The sequence below is a fragment of the Apteryx mantelli genome, chromosome 2 (genome assembly GCF_036417845.1).
Source record: "Apteryx mantelli isolate bAptMan1 chromosome 2, bAptMan1.hap1, whole genome shotgun sequence".
NCBI classification, from domain to species: Eukaryota; Metazoa; Chordata; class Aves; order Apterygiformes; family Apterygidae; genus Apteryx; species Apteryx mantelli.
Genome location: NC_089979.1, coordinates 72,548,782 through 72,568,113, shown reverse-complemented (window position 1 = coordinate 72,568,113; position 19,332 = coordinate 72,548,782). Strand labels below are relative to the sequence as shown.

Sequence of the window (19,332 nt, the reverse complement as noted above, 5' to 3'; positions counted from 1 at the left end):
ATCACTTAGGTTCATTAGGGTTCTTTATATGCTACTATAGGGTAGAAATTGGTCCCAGGAACATCCAGTGTCTGAACACTTTTGCATTTAGATAGCTCATTTTGTGGTTCATAATCATTGCATTAGGATCTCCTAGTGATTAAATACTGACTTGCTCTTTGACCTTGAATCTCTGCAGAGGTTTTGTGGGCCAACAGCTGTGGAAACTATTTTTCTGTTGGAGAGAACTCATACAAAGACAAAGGAGGAAGGAATCTGCTTGTTTTTGATGGTCAGTCTAGGGAGGGTCTGGTGAACTGAAAGGTCCAAATGCCAATCTGACAGCACCCAGATTTTGCCACTCTGCATTCCTGGAAATATACCAAGTTAGGGCTCCTGTAGTTTTTTTGTTAATCTGAGTGCTATTGAGCCTTCACCCATCTCGGGTGATTATATTTGCCTATGAATCCACTTGTGAATGAAGAGCTCATAAAATGCTAATTTTGCTTTATTTGAGAGCCTGTAAACAGAACATAGGTAACAAATCAATGTTCCCAGAAAGGTATTTATTTCATATTACATAGTATGACTTTCACCAGCTTCCAGCACAGGTTTCCCTTGAAGCCCTCCCAAGACTATGCAGAAGCAGATTTATGAAGTGTGTATTCATCCCAGTTTTGACAAACAATACACCATTTTTTCTCCTTCTGTCTTTCTAGCACATAGCTGCAAGCTCAGGCAGTGGAAAAGCTGATCTGGACAAGCTAACTAGCATTCTAGAGGCCATTCCGCCTATCAGATACATCTGCCTGGATGTGGCAAATGGCTATTCAGAGCACTTTGTGGAGTTTGTGAAGTCTGTCCGTGCCCTGTTCCCAAGTCACACCATTATGGTAAGTGTGTGTTGAGTGTGCTGAAAGGAGAAGGGGATGCAAGTTCTGTCCAGGAACAGGGCCCAGGGTTTGGTTAGTAGGCATCAGCAGCTTTGTGGCATTTCCATCAATTTCTGAGCCCTCATGTGGAAAAAAATAAAAAATAAAAGTGTTCTCTAATGGCCTGACTCAAGCCTCCTGTCTTCGAGACAAATTTATGTGGACAGATGTCCTTCTGAGAATATAGAGGGCAGCTCTATTCATCTCCCTTTTCAGTTCAGCAGGATGTTGACTCTGAGCCAAATGATGACTGTTTAATAACATGTTGGCATTGTCAGTCTTCCACTGCTGATAATTTCTGTGGGAATGTTCAATGTGTGCTCTGACAGAGCAGTTTGACATTGGCATGGCAGGCTGGGTGAATCCAATTTTTCTCCTACTCACATCCTCCTTCCCACACCAGATGTGACCTCTAATCATAAAGTGTGTGGGTTTATTCTGATGGTTCCAAGCTGAGGTTTGCTGGGGGAATATGCCAACATTTCTGGCAAAATGAGGCCAATAGCTGTTTCCATCTCTTCGGTCACTATGAAGACTAAACCCTGAATGTAGACTAAATCCTTGCCTATCATAAGGTATCATGGGGTGTTGTGCAACTGTGAATGGAGTCATCAGATCAGGGAGCAGAACAGTGAGTGTGGGGGCTTTTCATGCTCCTTCTGTGATGATCCCATCCCTTCTCAGACTGCTAAGGCCATGCTTCATCCAGCCCTTCCGCACTAGAAGTAGGGTGCTTGCATCAGCAAGGGACTTCTTGCAACAGAGCCCTACTGCTCCTGCTTGCTTCCCAGGGCCCTGAGGAAACAGGGTCTGAACTTGTTTCCATGAGAGTAGCAGAAATTTTAGAACAAGTAGCAGACTCTTAATGAGGCTCCTGGCCTTTCTTCAGGCCAGTGCAGCAAAAAATCATGTGCTTAGGCAAAACTTTGCCACTCCTTCATGCCAGGCACAAAACTCCACACTCTTAAAATAAATGTAGAATAAAAATGGTCTTAAATGCATGATCTGGCTTGCTTCAACAGGGAGCTGCATGTTCAAGCAGCTCGGAGGAGCCTGTAATCCTTCCTGCCGTGTGGGTTAAAGCCACAGAGGAAAATAAGCAATTGTATTTTGTGGAGGAAAAAATGTGACTGAACGTTCTTGCCTGCTGAATGGTGGTGGTATTGTAAGATGGAAGTGGCTGGAGTGCCTGTGGTGTTCTGGGTTCCTGCAGAATAATAAATAGGCCTATTGCAACAGCTCCCAGCAGAGATAGGAGCCTTTTTCATATGCATGTATTTTCCATGACTTAGGGGAGAGCTTTTGGAAGTACAAAATGATAGGTATGGGCCTTTTGAGCTGCCTGCTTCATGTTCACTGCAGTGAGGGAAGGAGCTATCTGCCTGCTTTGGATCTGAAGCAATGTCCCTAGTGACCTGGTTACTCCAGTGTGTCTGGCTTGCAGGGTTTGGGGAGAGAGGGGGTTAAACCACAGAGTAAAAAACAACAACAACAACAAACTTTCATGAATGGAGAGAAAATGGTGTTATTTCCCACCAGCCACCTCCCCACAGACTGCTGACTTTGCTGGTGGAAGAGGGAACCCAGCCTTGAAGTTAGGCTAGAGGAATTGCCTAGAAGGCACAGGAAGTCCATGTCAAAGTGAGGTATTAGCCCAAGATCCTTAAGCCGGTCTCACCCAGCTCCCACATCTGTTAAACTACCTTCTTAGCTGTTGCAGTTTCTCTGTTTCTGTTACTAAGGTTGTTCTTACTTCAAGTCTTGTCCTGACAGCACCATCTACTTGAGTACAATGACCTATTCAGTTGCATTCTCTGATTGTAGCTCCCTTCTCTGAGCATGGCTGTGTTTTTCATCTCCCTCACAGGGATATATTTCCATTCCTAAAGGCATGCTACCAGATTTGGGGTGTTCAAAAACCTCTTATGTTCCTAAGCCTACAGTGTCAATGCAGTCCCTGTAAGCCTCTGATTCAGCTAGGCAGACACACCTCTCCCCCACCCTCAAATGAGTTTACTTCACATTCTGCACCAAAATGGCCTTTCAAAGCTATTCCTGGCAAAAATGCAGCTCATCTAGGCTCTTTTTATGATACTCTGTAAGACATGTCCTGCCGCTACCTATTCTGTGGCTGCTTTCATGTCTCTGTGCTACCCCTGCGCTATGCTCTCTCCAGTTGTGGTTTTCAAACAAAAGGGCTAGCAGTTAAATACAAAGTATAAAAATAAAGGAGCTTTCTCGTAGCTGAAAGTGATCTCCAGGACCATGCAGGCTGCCCTGTTTGCTTTCCTCAGCATGACCATTCATTCCACAGTCAGCTGCAGTGCAGTATGAAACAGTAACCCAACCCCAGGTTGGGGAATGTTTGTTCCCAGGGGCCATGTAACGGGTTCAGCTCTGACGCTGAAAGGTGATGTGCAAGGCAACCGTGATTAATGTAGTACTCTCCATGGCCAATACTCCAGTGCCGATGGAGGATGTGTCTTGTGTAATGGCCTTTCAAGAGCATGATTTTGCTTTTTAAAATACTTGCTTTTGTAATCACATTATCTTATATTTTTCTGGCTGGCTCTGATGTAAGACTTGTTCACTCCTGCCTCTCATGTTAGTGTATAAAGATCAATTTCTCCTCTGAACTCAGAGGAAGCAGAGGCACAAAGGAACAACATGGTTTGCCCTATATTACTAATTAGAATGAGGATGGAGAAAGAAACAGAAGCCAAGTCTCCTGAGTGTCCCACTAATGTGGCACTGCTTTCCTGAATCAAAGTAATGGTCCAGTGGAGTGTTCTGATATACCACAGCATCAAGTGTTGGGGTTGCACCTACTCGCACTGAAGTCAACAGCAAAACTTCAGCTGGTGCATTCATGGTGCAGGGTCAGGCCGTTTATGTTACAGTAAAATTAGTTCATATTTATTAGTGTAATTATAAAGGTTAGGGCTCTTCCATTTCACTGGAAGTCTGTTTAGCAAGCTAACATATCTGTGCCAGCAAGCTTTGCCAAGTATTTATCCTGAATTTTCCTTTTTCTAGTGTTCTCTTACTGTTCATTATACAGAAGAAGCTCTAGGGAGGGGAGCAGGGATTGTGGCAGGGAGGAAGAGGCTGGGGCAGGAGCATGTTTGCAGATGGTGTGGCACAGAAGATGTGGGCCAGAAAAGGAGGCAAGCAGATCACAAAGCAGGAACAGAGAAACGGCAACTGCCAGAAACCATTACTCCTCTTGGAGTCAGTAGTAACATTTGCAAAAGGCTCAGTGGAAGTAGAATTCAGTCAGATGAAGCCATGCAGAAACCTCTCAGTTTATCTCTGGAACCAGTGGCAGAGTCGGTCCAGTCATGGTGTGTCCACTTGGGTCCTGGAGGGGGGCCAGTTGGGGTCACAGGGTAGGAGACAGTGATGTTACTGCAGCTCTCTTGGGTCAGTCACAATACTGAGTGCAGCACCTACCTGGCACAGCTCAGTCCAACACAGGGCACTGTCTCTTCATCTTATGGTAAAGCACCCTTTGCTTTGGTGGGTGAGAAGTGTCCTTTGGCAGTGTTCCTTATAGTGTGGAGGCACAGACTGTGCTTTTCCCTCCAGGATACAGGAAGAAAGTTTGAGAACTGTTGTCACAGACATTTCTCCCCAGCTTGATCCATTGCCATTTGCCAGCAGCTTTCAATCAGTGCAGCAGTGTTCCTGTCTCAGTCAGTGTGAGTCGATATTTATAGCAGGCTTTTATGAGGCACAGTATCAAATGCCTGACTGAAATTCAGAGGCACTGTCCTAGTGTGTTCACTAATTTTGTATCTCTGTCAGAGGAGCTGTAGCCTTTATAATCCTGTTAGGTGAAATCTTGATCCCATTAAAGTCAGTAGTGAGACTCCTGTTGACTTCTTTGAGGCCAGGACTTTCCTCAGGATTGACCCACAGTTCGGTTATCCTGGGTAGTTCTGGAAGGAGCCAGGGTGACGCTCACTGAAACCTCACACTGAGCGATGGTACAGCTGAATGTCATCCTGAGCGTGCAAGGCCAGGCCCACAGCCAGGGTAATTTGCTGTAGCTCCTAATAACTGACTGCATTGAAAGCATGGGCTTTTCAGTTATTACTGATGCTGTTATTTTACTGCCAGGGGTAGCAAAGTTAGATTAGCAGTATGGTAATTACTAGAGTATATCTCTTTCAAGAAAGCCAGTTCTCCAGCAATTTAGCAATGCGTTGGTACTTTAAGATGGGCATGGTTTTCACTGATACAATACATCCAGCAATTATTATGTTCCCTGACTGCTTCTCCAAATGACACCACAAAGCATATTGTCTGTAGTGGCTTCTTTGTACAATTTCCAATTACTTTACTTGCTGTATATCCTCAGTTAATTTAAGGGGGTTTCATCTCTGTAGTCTCAATCTTTCTATATTCACCTTTCAGATTTTTTTTAGTTGAAGTAATCTGGCTTCTCTGGCTGGAGGACCCTGCTTTCCCTGCTCTTCAGCTCTGATAGTGGGGTTCTCAAATACTATAGCTGTATGTTTCTCTGGCAGTGGTTTTTGTCCTCTCTGAGGTCTGCAAAAGGTATCTAAATGAAAGAAGCCTGTATTTGGCAGGTTGAAATCTGCTATATAGAGCTCCACATCTTTCCTGAAAAATTAAGGTTCTGCAAATTCAGAAAGATGGAAACCACTGATGTGTGTACAGCCATTCCAGGAAAAAATGTATGCTGGGGACATAAGTGCTTCTCCTTGCTAGGATGAGCACTTTGAATTAACATGTGCAGTTACAACATTCTCTCGTGCTACTTTAACATTAAACATCTGGTTAGCATTTTTGAAGAGACAATTTGACAGCCTGCTATGCTCTGCTGATAAGAAGACACTGCTGTTTAACTTAAATAGATGTTTGATCCCAAATCTCATGGAGCCACTGACTTTAATGCCCATTTGTCTCCATTTGTAAATCTGTTGCATATACTCCAGAATTTCGCTAAGTCATAATGTACTGACTATCACACTGCACAGGTAGTCATCTGTCTTCAAGATGTAAACTGCTTCCTTAACGCTGTAAGCAGCATGCTGTCCGTCACCCTGTCTTGCAGTGCATAACACTTAGTATAGCAAATTGCCACTGAGCAGAAAGGAAGCAGTACTTAGCTGGAAATGCTGTACCTGTTATATATTCTTTATTTCCCAACAATTGTCTTTTATTGCTATTATTTTTGAAATCAATATCATGCAGTTTTGAGAAAAGTTAAGTGGTCCTGTGTTATGCACTGCAAACTGCTGCCCAAAAGTATCATTGTTTTGTTAAGTGCCTCAGGTGGTGGTTTGCCAGCTGTTTCAGGCTCAGGAAAGGGGAAAGTAAAATTCATTAAAAATAAATAAATAGTGAATTACAAGCCAAAAATCAGTAAGCCCAGCATTCCCTGGGTAGCTCCTGTTGACTTCAGCAGGAGTTTTGTTTCAATAAAAACTAAGCAAATGTTGAGTAAGGATTTTCGAATTTACCTCCTGCTCTTCTTTTATCAGTACTGCTACAAACACCTGCTATGTCCTAAAATATCATTATGTAAGAGGTTTTCAGAACATCTCTGTATTCTAAATTCAGATATCTCCACAAATGAATGGCCCATCTCAGTACCAGAACAAAGCTCAAAATGGGTGATGAAGGGAAACCAGACTCATGTTTTGTGCAGGTTTATTTTGCAGTTTTTGTCTGGAACATGCCACAGACATGAGACAAGCCACAGAGTTGAAATCCAAACCAGACTTGGATTTCATACATCTCTTCAAATCAGGGATTACTGGACCAATCATGAAATCAGTTGGTTTCAAAATGTACCTATATGGTCTGTTTAATCTCTGTGGCATGCACAGTGTACAATGTGGTGAACTATATTCTTCCTGGCTCGACTAGTAAAAGACCTGGATAAAACTGTACAATAACATCATTACTCTCTACTACACTAGTCCTAAATCTCCCATATATGTGATATTGTTCCTTCTGTCTAGGCAGGCAATGTGGTGACAGGAGAGATGGTAGAAGAACTTATTCTTTCTGGAGCAGATATTATTAAAGTGGGTATTGGACCAGGTAAGTCAAATCCAGGGTGACTTATGGTAAAGTTGTTGGAGGAGTTATCCAGATGGAACAGGTGTATAATGCTGCAGCTGTTTGCTTGTGCACAAGGATGCCTAGAATCATTCAGGTTAATAAAGTAACGGTGCCCTTGCCCATAGCATATTTGAGAAATACATGAGTAGTGGGTTGGTTGTACATATTGCAAAGCAGTACCCAGAAGTGAAGATGCATATATCATTGGAAGTACTGGGTTGCTGACATGATCAGTGATAATGTGTTGTGTTTAGGAACACTGTCTTTCCAGCCTGTTGAAAAAAGACTGAGTCATCCCAGCTAAAGCTTAACGGATGCTCTGTTCAGGGTATCCACTTCTACTTTGGTGGATAAGGAAAGATAGGTTTCTAAATAGCTTTATGATTTGTGTCCTGTTAAGATGAGATTGCCTGCCTTGTTGATGGCTTTAAGGATGAAAGGCCATGAAGGAAGTGTGAAGTACGGACAATATTGCCTCTACCCATTACTATTGCCTGGGAGCTCTAATACTTACACTAATGCTCTTATATGTTATCTATCACTGTAACATTCCCATGAATAAATGGGAGGACCCTATACTTCATACAGTCTTTTTCTTGCCTTCCATTCTGTAATACTGCTGTCTGGCTTATACTGATATAGTGTCTTTCTTTTTCTTCTGTCCCATCCCTGTCTGTCTGTTCATGTGCTCCTTCCTCTGGCCATTTTCTTTATAGACAGCAGCTGGGGTCAACATGTGTGGGCTAGATTTAAATTAGTTAGCACAAGTGCCACTGACAGTATAGCCATGATCAGCCAGTGCAGCACAGGCAGATTGTTTACTGCACATTTCTAAGTGGTTATGGTCCATGAATGGATAAACTGAGCACAGCAAATGATGTAACGAAGGTTGCGGTTATGTCCAGGAAGACAGTAAACAATAATAAATACTGCAAAATACTTGAAGAGCAAACAGCAGAGATGCTGTGGTGTGATTGTCACAGGAAAGTTCAGATATAAAAGAAGAAATATTATACTTTGTAGTCTCAAAGTGGAAGCAATTAGGAGTAAATGCTGTGTAGTCCTCCCTGGAAACCTGCCAGAACAGATCTTTACAGGTCAAAGAGCAAAAAAAGCAAAGGTAACAGATATTCCTCACAAAAGATCAAATTTTGAGGCTCTCTTTCAGATAATGATCCATTCTGTGGAAAATGTCAGTGATTTATTATAAAACATTAGACATTTAAGTACTTACTTATTTGCTTTAAAATTAATTTTCTTCCTTCTTCACGGAAATATTTCTCAGTGTTTACACATTGACTGTTCTTTGAAAGATAACTGGAAACTTTTACTTTACAGATAGTTCAAGTATACCTGAATATCAGCTGGGTAAAGGGGTCCAGACTTCTCTACATTTAATCTAGAATCTGTTGTGAAGTTTTTGTTGTCATGCAAAATGTTTATGATCTGTATCCTAAATGATAAGACCCTGGATTGTCATAAAGCACTTTTCATTTTGACTCTTAATTTGAGGGGAAAATAGAGAAGGCATTTCAAAAGATCTAAAGCAGTGTTAAACTGGCATTGTAAGGTTTAATATACATATCAACACACACACACACTTTATATATATATATATATATATATGCACAGCATTTGTATATATAATAAAGTTTTAATAGATATAATTAATATACTTTCTTGTAATGTGACACTATATAGCTTTCTGTTGATTATTTGTCTTGCTTTTTGAATGCTATCTACTGATTTTCTTATATTCTCAATTACTGTGGTCAACCAAATAGTTCTGCTTTAAGTATTAGGCAAAAATTGGTTTCTCTTCCTTGTGAAAAATTTCCACAAAAAAGAAAAAAAGCACAGATTTTCCCAGAGAATTATTTTAAAAACGTCTGTAGACAAGAGATATCTGAATATTTCTTCCAATAAAGAAATATTTCTAGTTATTAAACGTTGCTGCTGAACCTCATTGAAGTTGTGACTCTGGTCCCGTTGTCCCCCTTCTCTTCAGGCATCTCAGCTGGACTTCCTCTCCTGTGATGCAGTAACTCCCTCACCAGGAAACATTACGGATGAGACCTAAACTGGGAGTTCTGGCCCTGGAGAAGAAGGGGGGGTATTAGTCACCTGAATTACAACTTCCATGAATTGGTATGACAGCATTTCAAAACCAAAGTTTCTGCGTGTTCCTTTTATCCATAAGAAGCTGACATTTGCAATAGAGACTTCTTGGCGGAGGGAGGGTAGTAATGCAGATGGAAACACAGTTTTTCCACAAGAAGAAAAAAACGATCTGTTTTTTTTTTTCTGTCAGCCTAACTGGCTATGTTTTTTTTCCTTTCATTCTCTTGTTTAGGTTCTGTGTGCACCACTCGTATTAAAACAGGGGTGGGCTATCCACAGCTGAGTGCTGTTATTGAGTGTGCGGACTCGGCACATGGCTTGAAAGGACATATCATCTCTGTAAGTAATTATCATCTGCTCTCAGATTCACACTGTGCAAATTGTTGTGGAACAGGAGAATCAAACAGTCCAGTACCCTCTGCATGTTAAAGGTTATCCTTCTGTCATCTCCAGGTGACCCCTATACTAGCTCTTAGGTAGTCAGTGGAGATATAAATGTAAAGAATAATGCACTCCTCCTGTGTCAATAGAGGGATATAAATATTTAAAAAGACTTGGGCACTTCACTCCTATTTGTGCCTTTGGAAAGCTCCTTCTTAGCCCTTGAATGGACCAGAGTAAATTGCTGTGTGAACAGAATAGGAAGCATGATAGTGTTTTCATGCCAAGGCAGATGGTACTTCCTATGAGAGATTTCTGAAAAATGAGTGAAAGTTAAACATGACTTCCCTCAGTGAGTGGAACTGAGGGACAGGACAGGCAGTAGAGGGGAGTACAATGTAAAATGATACGTGCCCCTCTATGTACTGGTAGCTGGATGGATTCAGATGGTATCCTAACAGAGCTCTCTTTGTGGAATTAGGAATGTTTGAGAAGTGGCTCTGTTGAGCACAACTGGCACACAAACGGCTGCTGTTCTCACACAGCTCTGGGAAAATAATGAGCCTATGGAAAGAGGAGGGTATATGTTTATTTCTGCTAATGTCAGCTTCCAGTCCACCAGGAAGACCAAGATTCTCTCTCATACAGGAAGTAAATCTGTAAGCATGACCTCAAACCAAGCTAGACCACAACCTACAGCACCCACAGGTCCTGTATGCTTATGCATGCCCAGCTGACCCGTGTACCACCACAGAGGTTTGTGCAGTCAGTCTGCAGGCTGGTTGTAAGGCAGCCAGTAATTGGGAAGGCACAGGGGCCGTCCAGTGTACCATGCTCACAGCTGCCCTCACAGCCAGCAGGTCTCTCACTGTGGCCCTAGGAGAGCTCACACATGGAATTTTAGATCTGCTGCCAAGTGACATCACTGGAAGGCTCTGATTTGTTCAACCCAGTTGTGACTTGGTATTGTTGTGAGGAAGTGTATATGTTGTAGAGGAAGGAGGGAAGAAGAGGAGGAAAAAAAATGACTGGGGGAAGGCAAAGGGACATGAAATGTTCTGATGGGAAAGGGTCTGATTTTATTTCTTGGAACTGTGGGTATAATGGAGCAGGGAAATATGTATTACAGTCAGATCTCTCTTGCTCTGTGTTGTTCATACATATGTATTCCCTTCTCTTCCTGGTTCCCCTATATGAAATTTGCAGGAAAAAAAAAAAAGCTGTCTGTGTTTTTATTACTTGGGGAGTATTATGAATGTTTATGCCTGTAGCAGACAGTAGAACATGTGTGCAGTACAGCATGAAAGACCTACTTGTTACTTTGAAGGCTTGATAACTATAGGTGCCATCCTAGCAGTGACTCTGAGACCCATCCTGGTTTTGCAATAATCATTTTTCTGCTAGCAACACTCAGAAGAATGTTATTACCTTAATTTCCCAAGAAAACAAGTAGCTGTCTGCCTGTCTGCCAGTGGCCCTAGATATGAGAGGGGGAAATAAGGCTAGTAGGTATTATGATCCTACAGTGAGCCTGTGCAGCTGTGGGGCTCCATCTGATATTTGAGATCATTTCCTTGAAGTGCCAGGAGCTGAGATATAGTGTTCTGCAGCTTTGCTTGGCAGCTAAGAGGCAGTGGTCAGATTGCTAGTCAGCATATGTGTACCAGACATACTGGCTGGCCCGTGTTAGCACGTCAATGAGTAACCTTCAGGTTAATCACAATACTTATTTTCTCTTGCCCAGCCAGCATACCAAGAGGGATAGCTAGGCAGGCCACATGAAGGTGGGTATCACAGTGGCCAGCCTAAGGGAGACCTACAAGTCTACTGCAGTTCTAAAATGCCTAGAATCGTAGGAAAGCAGGTTTCATTAAGTCTGCTGCTCACAGACCTGATTTTTAGTGCAGATGGGTCAGAAATTGGAATTAGATCAGTATTTCCCCCTGCCTTGGGGATCAGACCCAGAGTTTTTGAAGGGCATCAGATCCAATGCTGCTTATGCCTCTTGAAGAGTAAGCAAAAAGACCTCCCATCTCTTTTCCATGACTTGAGTCTCTCACCCTGAAATTGCTGGAGAGATTACAGTTTCTGAGAAAGTAATGCTAAAGAGGAGTTGCTTTCCATGTTCATTCCAAGGAGAGTTGCCTTTGCACAGAAATTATTGAAGTAGAGCTATTTGGGAGGGTAGGAAGGAACTATTCACAAGCAGTTTACTACTTTGATTTCAAGGACATTACAGTACAACTGAGGTCAGAAGAGCGCTTGGATCAAAGTTATGACCAGTGAAACTGTGGGATTCCTTATTTACAAATCCTTTCATTGATCTCAAGCTCAAAAATGCTCTTTTAAATGACTTTAAAATGCGGCTTTTGTTGTGGCTGCTCACTCTGAACACTTTCATTATGCACCTCCCAACTCTTGAACTGTTACCATTAGGAAAGTTGAATTTAGCAGGTAGTTTTTTTGGTAATGTGCTTTTGAGCTCCATCCCAATTGCACCTATGCATTTATCTGTGCAGTATATTACTGAATGTTTTGCAACTTCTGCTCACAGAAAATTGCTTTCCTTACTGTGGTTCCTTCTGTCCCTTACCCACAAAAAAGTAAGGGATAGCTTTTTCTGATTTGGGGGAAAAAAACTAGAGTGAGTCAAGGAAGTGCCTTTTCATCTTAGTGGTGGGTTAGTTTGCTGCAAGTGTAACCTTTTTGTTGGAAAGAAGTTCCAAAGCCCTGTAGCACGGATCTTGATCCTAGACGCGCATCCCTAAGATAGCATGTATTTAGACTGTTGAAAAATGAGATGATTCTGTGCTGTTCCTTCTCTTATGCTTTGGGGATGGATCAGTTGCTGACCTGCCTAGGTTGTCAGTCTCAGTGAGCTCACACCTAACGAACCTCTAGCCATTCCAGGAGGAGTATAAAAGTGCAATTTAATACCTATCTGCTCAGCATCGGGGCCAAGAGAATTATGTTCAGCTGTAAGTGGGGTCTCTTACAACACTGCAGTTCAACTCTCTCAAGAAAGAGACTAGAGAAAGGCTGAGGATCTTTTGCCTGAATTCTGCAGCAGATGGGCATTGGTGTGTTGATTGGGAAAAAAAACATGACCTTTTGGTCATTGCCAGAGCTGTGGCTAGAGTAGTACGAGAGAGAGATACCCTTCTGAGGGGAGACATCAAATGGGAGCAAACATAAGTATATAATTGGGGCTAGGGGCAATAAATAAACATAGCATCCCTCCAAATGTCTTGCTACTGCCATTCTTATGTAGGTCAGAAAAGGGCATGCTGTGCCTGAGCCAAAGGAGGTGTCTCCAAGCAGGCTATTACCACAGTCATCTACATTGATTAGGTGGAAGAAAACATGTCCAGCAGGTTTTGTTATATCGATATTGAAGTGGCAGGAAGGATGTGAAAGGATTCAAAGCCTATGAGCTATCTTCATAATTTATGAGCAAAATCTGTTGATTATAGCTGATGATGTGATACAGGTGCTTTGGAGTACTTTTTTGCATCTGCTGTCTCGTTTGGTGCTTTCATCAAGTTGCTCCTCGTTTCTGCTTTGTTGTCACAACTTACATATGAAGGGAAACAAGTCCCACTCCTCAAATGAGACAGCGACAGTGCTGAGCATGGTACAGGCACTGCGAGGAACACAACAGACTTGAAGGCTGTTCTCCAGTAGCTCTGCTAGGATGGCAGCACGCACTGGGAGTTTAAACATGTTTGCATTACTGAAGTGATTACGTATGATTTTTGGAGCTGATATGTTGACTAAAAAGGTGACAATTTTTAGGCAGACGTGATAGGCGAAGTGAGTGCCTAGTGTCTCTCTAGAGTGATTTACACAGTGAAGGGGGAGGTAGAATTGCCCCTGTTACTTTTCTCATGCTAAACTATCTTTAAGACTCAAAGCTTACCTCAGAAATGAATATTTCATAACTCACTGAAAGAAGAGAGGAAACTTTGTCTTAGGTACAGCACCATTTTTGTCCTCTGCTATATTGTACTGGAGCCAATAGTCTCATTTTTCATTCTCCCCACTCCATTAGCCTTGAGAAAGTGCAACAGTGAGTTACAGTGAAGAGGCTGTTTAGCAGGAGAGCTCCTACAGAAATGCCTTACTTGAGATAAAGTTTCTGTTTCTTGTAGGTCAGGCAGCTCCTCTCCTGGGTAGAGAGGCAGTCACGTATCCTAGTAAGCCAGCAATGTGGGGAATGGAAGGCAGTCTTGCATGTATCCTCTCACATTTGGCTAACATCTGATAGAGATCCCTGTTTCTCCTTTGCCCTGCCCGAGTGAGGGGCATTCCGTGCAAAGGATGACTAAGGGTTTCTTCACCCAGCTACTGCCATACCATCACTGCCTCCACACAGCACACTTTCCACACAGGAAATTTGCCCAGCGTATGTACTTCATAATAGAAGCACCATATGTATTGTTTCTGCTACTGTATATGTCACACACTTTATATAACTTCTGCATAACAAACAGCTATCTGTTTGCTGCTACTGTTGGAAAGGCTGGTTATACTGTTTATTAGAAAGGTTGCTTGAAACTTACAAATTAGAATTTATAAATTTATAGTAAGTTGCATATAATCTTGACAAATATTCACAGTTCAAACTGGTTTTCCATCCTGTATTTCTTTTCCTCAGGCTAAATTTTGCTGTTGTAAAATGGTTCATCTGTTCTGAGAACAAGACTGGGAAAAATCACATTGTTTTATCCATGTTAAAATAATTCTGTTGATTGGAAAGCTGTTTTCCTCTCTCCTTCACCTTAGCACCCAGTTGTCTGAGTTGTGCCCTCTGCAGGCCCCATGGAAACCCTTTTCAATAGGGCTACTCTAGAAGAATCCCAGTTCTCCCGTGTTCACAGGGGATTTGTGCAGGTAAATGTTCCCACGGCTCAGAGGCAGAGCCTGAGCCTGCAGCGAGCCCCGTGGCTGTAGCCCAGTGGTTCATTTTGAGTCCAGACTCAGGCCCCTGTTGGGAGCAGCTGGCCTGCAAGGGGAAGCTTCCCAGATTGAATGCAGAAGCAGTCTTATTTTCTAAAGAGACTGCTTGATTTCTCACATGTAATGAAGTGTTTTAATGCATATAGGTCTATTATTTACCATCTTCTGCCATAACTGCTTAGTGTGCCCCCTTTTTGTTTCTGTTTCTGTGAAACGGTGTCATTAAATTTACCCACTTTAACAAAGTAAGTGGAGACATCTACAAATAAAGCACTGTGAATCATCATCGTTGGTTCCTTTTATCTTAAATGGTAACTCATAAGCTTTTCAGAAAGTCTCTTAATCTGTTCAGTATTTTGTAATTTGGTGACATTCTAAGTGATTTTTTTTTAAAGCTGATGACTAATGATTGCACAGTAATGCCTGATCCTTATCATACTTCTGGAGGTATAAAGCCTCCATCACCCCCACTACTGGGATAATTATAAAAGTCAGATACTGAGATGCTCAACAAGAATAGACTGTAGCCCATCTACCAGAGAACATCCATAGCCAGCCTGTCCTCAGTCAGGCCATAAGAATTGGGCAAATTCCAGGCACAATGCTTTGAAGATTATTAGACCCCTTTTTATAACTCTGCTCTTCCTCTTCCCGACACATGTACGCACACTCACACCCTCCTCCAGGCTCTGACAGGCTTGTCAGAGAGTTGCACAAGCAGAGCCCTTCACTGGTGAGAGAGATTCAGCTGTCAGCCCTGCACTCCTTTCTGGAACTGACGGTAGGGAGTGTCTAGCTCAACAAAAGGCTTAATGTGCTTGAGGTTATTAGCAAATGGAATAAAAGCCTTTAAACTTCTACTAGATGCAGTTTCCAGTGGATACCCTTTGAGTAGCCACTCACTTTGGATCCACCTGCTCAGTTTGTGTCTGAATCCTTTGTGTGCACAGTGAGGTTCTCACATGCAGCCCTGCTGCCAGCTACCTGCCCAAGTCTGCTCTAAAATGGATGATGGTGGGGGGGGTCTAGCTATGCTCAGCCACTGGTCACATGCAGGCATGCATTTCTGCCCACATGGAGGTGAAGCAAAATGAAGTAACCATACTGTCTGGGGAGCAGCTTCAAAAGCAGGAAACCTATTAGCACTCTGCCAAGGACCCTGTTCCTCAAAGGAGCAGGGAGCTCTCTCATCGCAGTGACCAGGTAGGAAAGTGGTCAGTATCTTTTATCTGATGCTTAGACCTTTACAAGACCTGAAGAACCATAGCACTCTCATACATGCCTTCCCTTTTTCACAACCCTATCACACCTACATAACTTCCCTTCTGCCCAGCCAGCAACTCCTCATCTGCCACTGCTTTGCTCTGCGCCGAAACTGAAACACACAGGTCTAAAATGCTAAAGAACTGAAGTGATGTTTCTCTACCAAACCCGTAGCAAACAGTGAGGAGTATGATAAGAGATTCATTTTCACTTACCAAAGATTAGATTAACCAACTCACTTAAAGATTATGAGATCAAAATCCAACATATCTGATGGTGTATTTCCCCACCCCTCCTACTGTGACCTTTTAATGTAGTGTAAACTGCTGAGAAAGTTATTTTAAATGTCTTTGGTGGTTTATGGTAGGGGTTTGTGGTACCTCTACATCACACAGCCTTTCATTAAAATGGCAGGGAGTGATTCAGATTATCAGAGGAGTTTTTGCTTTCCAATTTCTGGGATTTAGGAAATTGTAGTAGGGAATTTGTATTGCTGCTGTTACCTGTGGTATTATCAACAGACTATATGGTAGAGTAAATAAGCCTAAAAAAGAAAAGCAATAGAAATAATATTATGGATTCCCTAAAAACTCTGCCAAGATGTTGAATACTAAACATCACAGTCAGCTCTTGCCATGCTGTTCTTGAGGAGGGGCTGTTCTGCTGCAGGTTGCAGAGTGCTCGCTGGCTGAGTTCACTGCTGCTCACTGTCTTCTCTTTCCTTTATGCAGGATGGAGGATGCAGCTGCCCAGGAGATGTCGCCAAAGCATTTGGTAAGGACAACATGTAGGTCCATGGTTATTCCCAACATAAGTCCAGCACAGTCAGCAGTGATGCAGGAGTCAATTTGACCCTGAATGTGTAATCAGCAATAGGTTACATTTGCCCCCGTGGCTGACTCCACTGAAATTAATACACCTAATATAAATTTGCTCTTTGTCTGATTTACACAGTCCAAATTCTACAGAGCAAGATCTTACCCTGGTCGAAGTCCTATTTAGAAACTATCTGTCAGGTGTGCATGAGACAGGCTTTCTGATATAGCCACTGGGACAGTCATACAAAGAAAACTGATAAGGATTTCTTCTGAGTAGGGTTCAAGGATGACTGCAATATTGCCAGATCTGGCTGACCTGGGCCCTGAATGGACAGAGATGGTGGAATGTGTGCTGGACACAGTAACAAAGCGAAAAGGCAGGCCAGATCCCAGGAGATGTTCTTGGGATCAGCTATCCGCTTGAAGAGCTGCCATTTTATTTATACTGTATCCCCTAGAGCTGAACAGATGACTAAAACATCCAAGTTAATAATTAACAGATTTGCTGTCATGCCAATAGCTTTAGTAAGTTGCACCAGCTTTTACTGATAGAGCAGTTAATCTCTGAGTATTTTCTGCTGGGCATGAAAGTTACATCAGTTGGGGAGGAGGGAGGTTACGGTTGTCACTTAGCCATAACCTTCTTGCTGCTCTATGTGTGAATCAGACTGAATGCACTCAGCAATGGTCTGGCAGGACATTTAAAGACACACTCCTTTCCCCCCAAACACCAGTCGATTTGGAGATGTCTCAGTGTGGAAGTGCCTGGAATACAGTTCAGCACAGCCTCACATTGGTATTTCAGGGTGATATGGTACAAGAGATGGCACATTATGATAAAGCACATTTGCTCAGCAGGAAGCTTTGCAAGGCTGGAAAGCAGGGACAGGCCCAAACTAAGATTACGGCCAACAAAAACTTTCCTCCTGGAAAGGTTGAAACCAAAATCTGTCTTCTGAGTTTGCAGACAGCTCCTGTTTTTAGACGGGTCAGATGACAACAGAGACTTAATGAGAGAATTTTAAGCACAGCCCTGGGGTGATTGCTACCAGCAAGGAATCTGCTCTCTCCCCAGATTTCACAGGACCCTTGGGTTACCCAGTGGGTGAGGTAGGGAGAGATATTTTCGGATGGGTGATTCTTACATAGCTGAACACCAGCACCCGCCCTCTCTAACAACAAGATTATGTTAAAAAAAAAACCACCCAGCCTCTCCTCACCCCATCCCACCCTGACATCATGCTGCCTGCGGTGAAGCCTTTGTTCTGCCTGGCTTTCTCTGGCTCCCTGGCTCCTCCCTGTTGTTGCCAGAGTCGTTGTCAGGCTGTTGCAAGTGGGATTATGGTCTTGCTGCATTCCAGGCTGCTGCAGCAGCAGCAACCTGGCCCATGGAAAAGGTCTTATTTCAACAAGAGCATTTCCAGAATTTAAAACAACAGGAAACAACTTCAAAGTCTTTAAATTGTTTTCCTTTGCAATGTTTATAGCAAGTCTGAAGGGTCCTTTTAATCTTTTTGGGCCACACTGAGGGGAAACTTGTTCAAAACCTGTGGAAGGGCAGATTCAGGCTTTCAGCTCACTAGCCAGGCGGTGCTGGGATTTGCAGTGGAACCTGTTTAAGGCTACCACGGATTGCCCTGGCAGAGGAGTGTTGGGAAAAAGCTAAGATTATATAGGCAGTAGTCCTACACTGGCAGTAGACCAGAGAGAATAGTCTAACCTATGTGTCACTGGTATAGGGCTGGAACTAACAGAGATTATTCTGAGACAATAAACTTACCATATGTGGTTATGTATCATTGAGATAGCCAGTCTTTGGAAACATGACTAGATAGAACCAGGTGTGCCATCCAAGATGGAAGGCAAAATAAACTCCTAGATAACATTACTATTATCGGTGTTTATTGAATGCTATTGAGGTGATTGGCTATGTGAGCTACGCAAAAGACAGCCTCCATGCCCAGCATTTACAAGCCAAAGCCCTGATCCTAACACTGAATTGTGCTGAGAGCTTCCTGGGGGAGAGGAGTCACATAAATATATTGGCTATCATGGACTGAGGGCTAAAGGACACAGACATACCATTTTACCTGGAGATGGAGGCCTGGGCAAGGCATGGAGAAGAGACCTGAAGAAGGCTTTCAGTTAACATATGATGACACCATCTCTTTTTGGTAGACCCTTGTTAAAAGTCTGCATGAAAGGCATGCTAAGTGGTTTATTATAAAGCAGTGATAAGGTAGTCATATGGATCATAAAAAAATGAGGATGTTCCAGATGTGAAAGCTGACAATGAAAAATGGCTAAAGATGTGACAGGAGGAGAAAAGCTGGCAGCAGCAAGAGGGGCTGCAGGGTAAAATGGATTGAGTGCACATGAAGAGCTGTGAAGAACCTTGAAGAAGGTGCTGAGAAGTGTTACACGTGAAAGGTGAGGCTCAGCCATTGACTGGTGTTGGCAGTCAGAGGTAGATGGGGCATTCTCACAGAGGGGAAACAAGGTAGAAGACTAGTAAAGAAAAGCAGACATCACAATAGAGAAACACTGAAGTTGGGGGGCAAAAATGCTGCAAGTTACAGATATTTTGGGAGAGACTGCTGGAATGCAGGAATTGTTGGCTGGGAACATCTGGATTTGGGAAACTGAAGATGACACTGCCATTGTGTGTTGGAGATGATAATGGAAAAGCTATACATGGATCAGGAAGAAAAGAGGTGTTCTGATGCAAGAGTGAAAGAGAGTGCATGAAGAACTTTATGTAGACCTCTTAGATGGTTCAC

The 19,332-nt window shown here is 42.8% G+C and overlaps 1 protein-coding gene across 2 annotated transcripts in view; it reads left to right on the top strand.

The window, feature by feature from the left end:
• Positions 1-19,332, top strand: part of GMPR (guanosine monophosphate reductase) — a 50,849-nt gene that overhangs the window by 6,752 nt on the left and 24,765 nt on the right. For both annotated transcript variants that reach the window (XM_013941402.2, XM_067290879.1), the window contains exons 4-7: positions 699-872; positions 6,908-6,989; positions 9,364-9,470; positions 16,466-16,508. In XM_013941402.2, the coding sequence (XP_013796856.2) occupies positions 699-872; positions 6,908-6,989; positions 9,364-9,470; positions 16,466-16,508 (406 nt within the window). The remainder of the gene's footprint in view (positions 1-698; positions 873-6,907; positions 6,990-9,363; positions 9,471-16,465; positions 16,509-19,332) is intronic.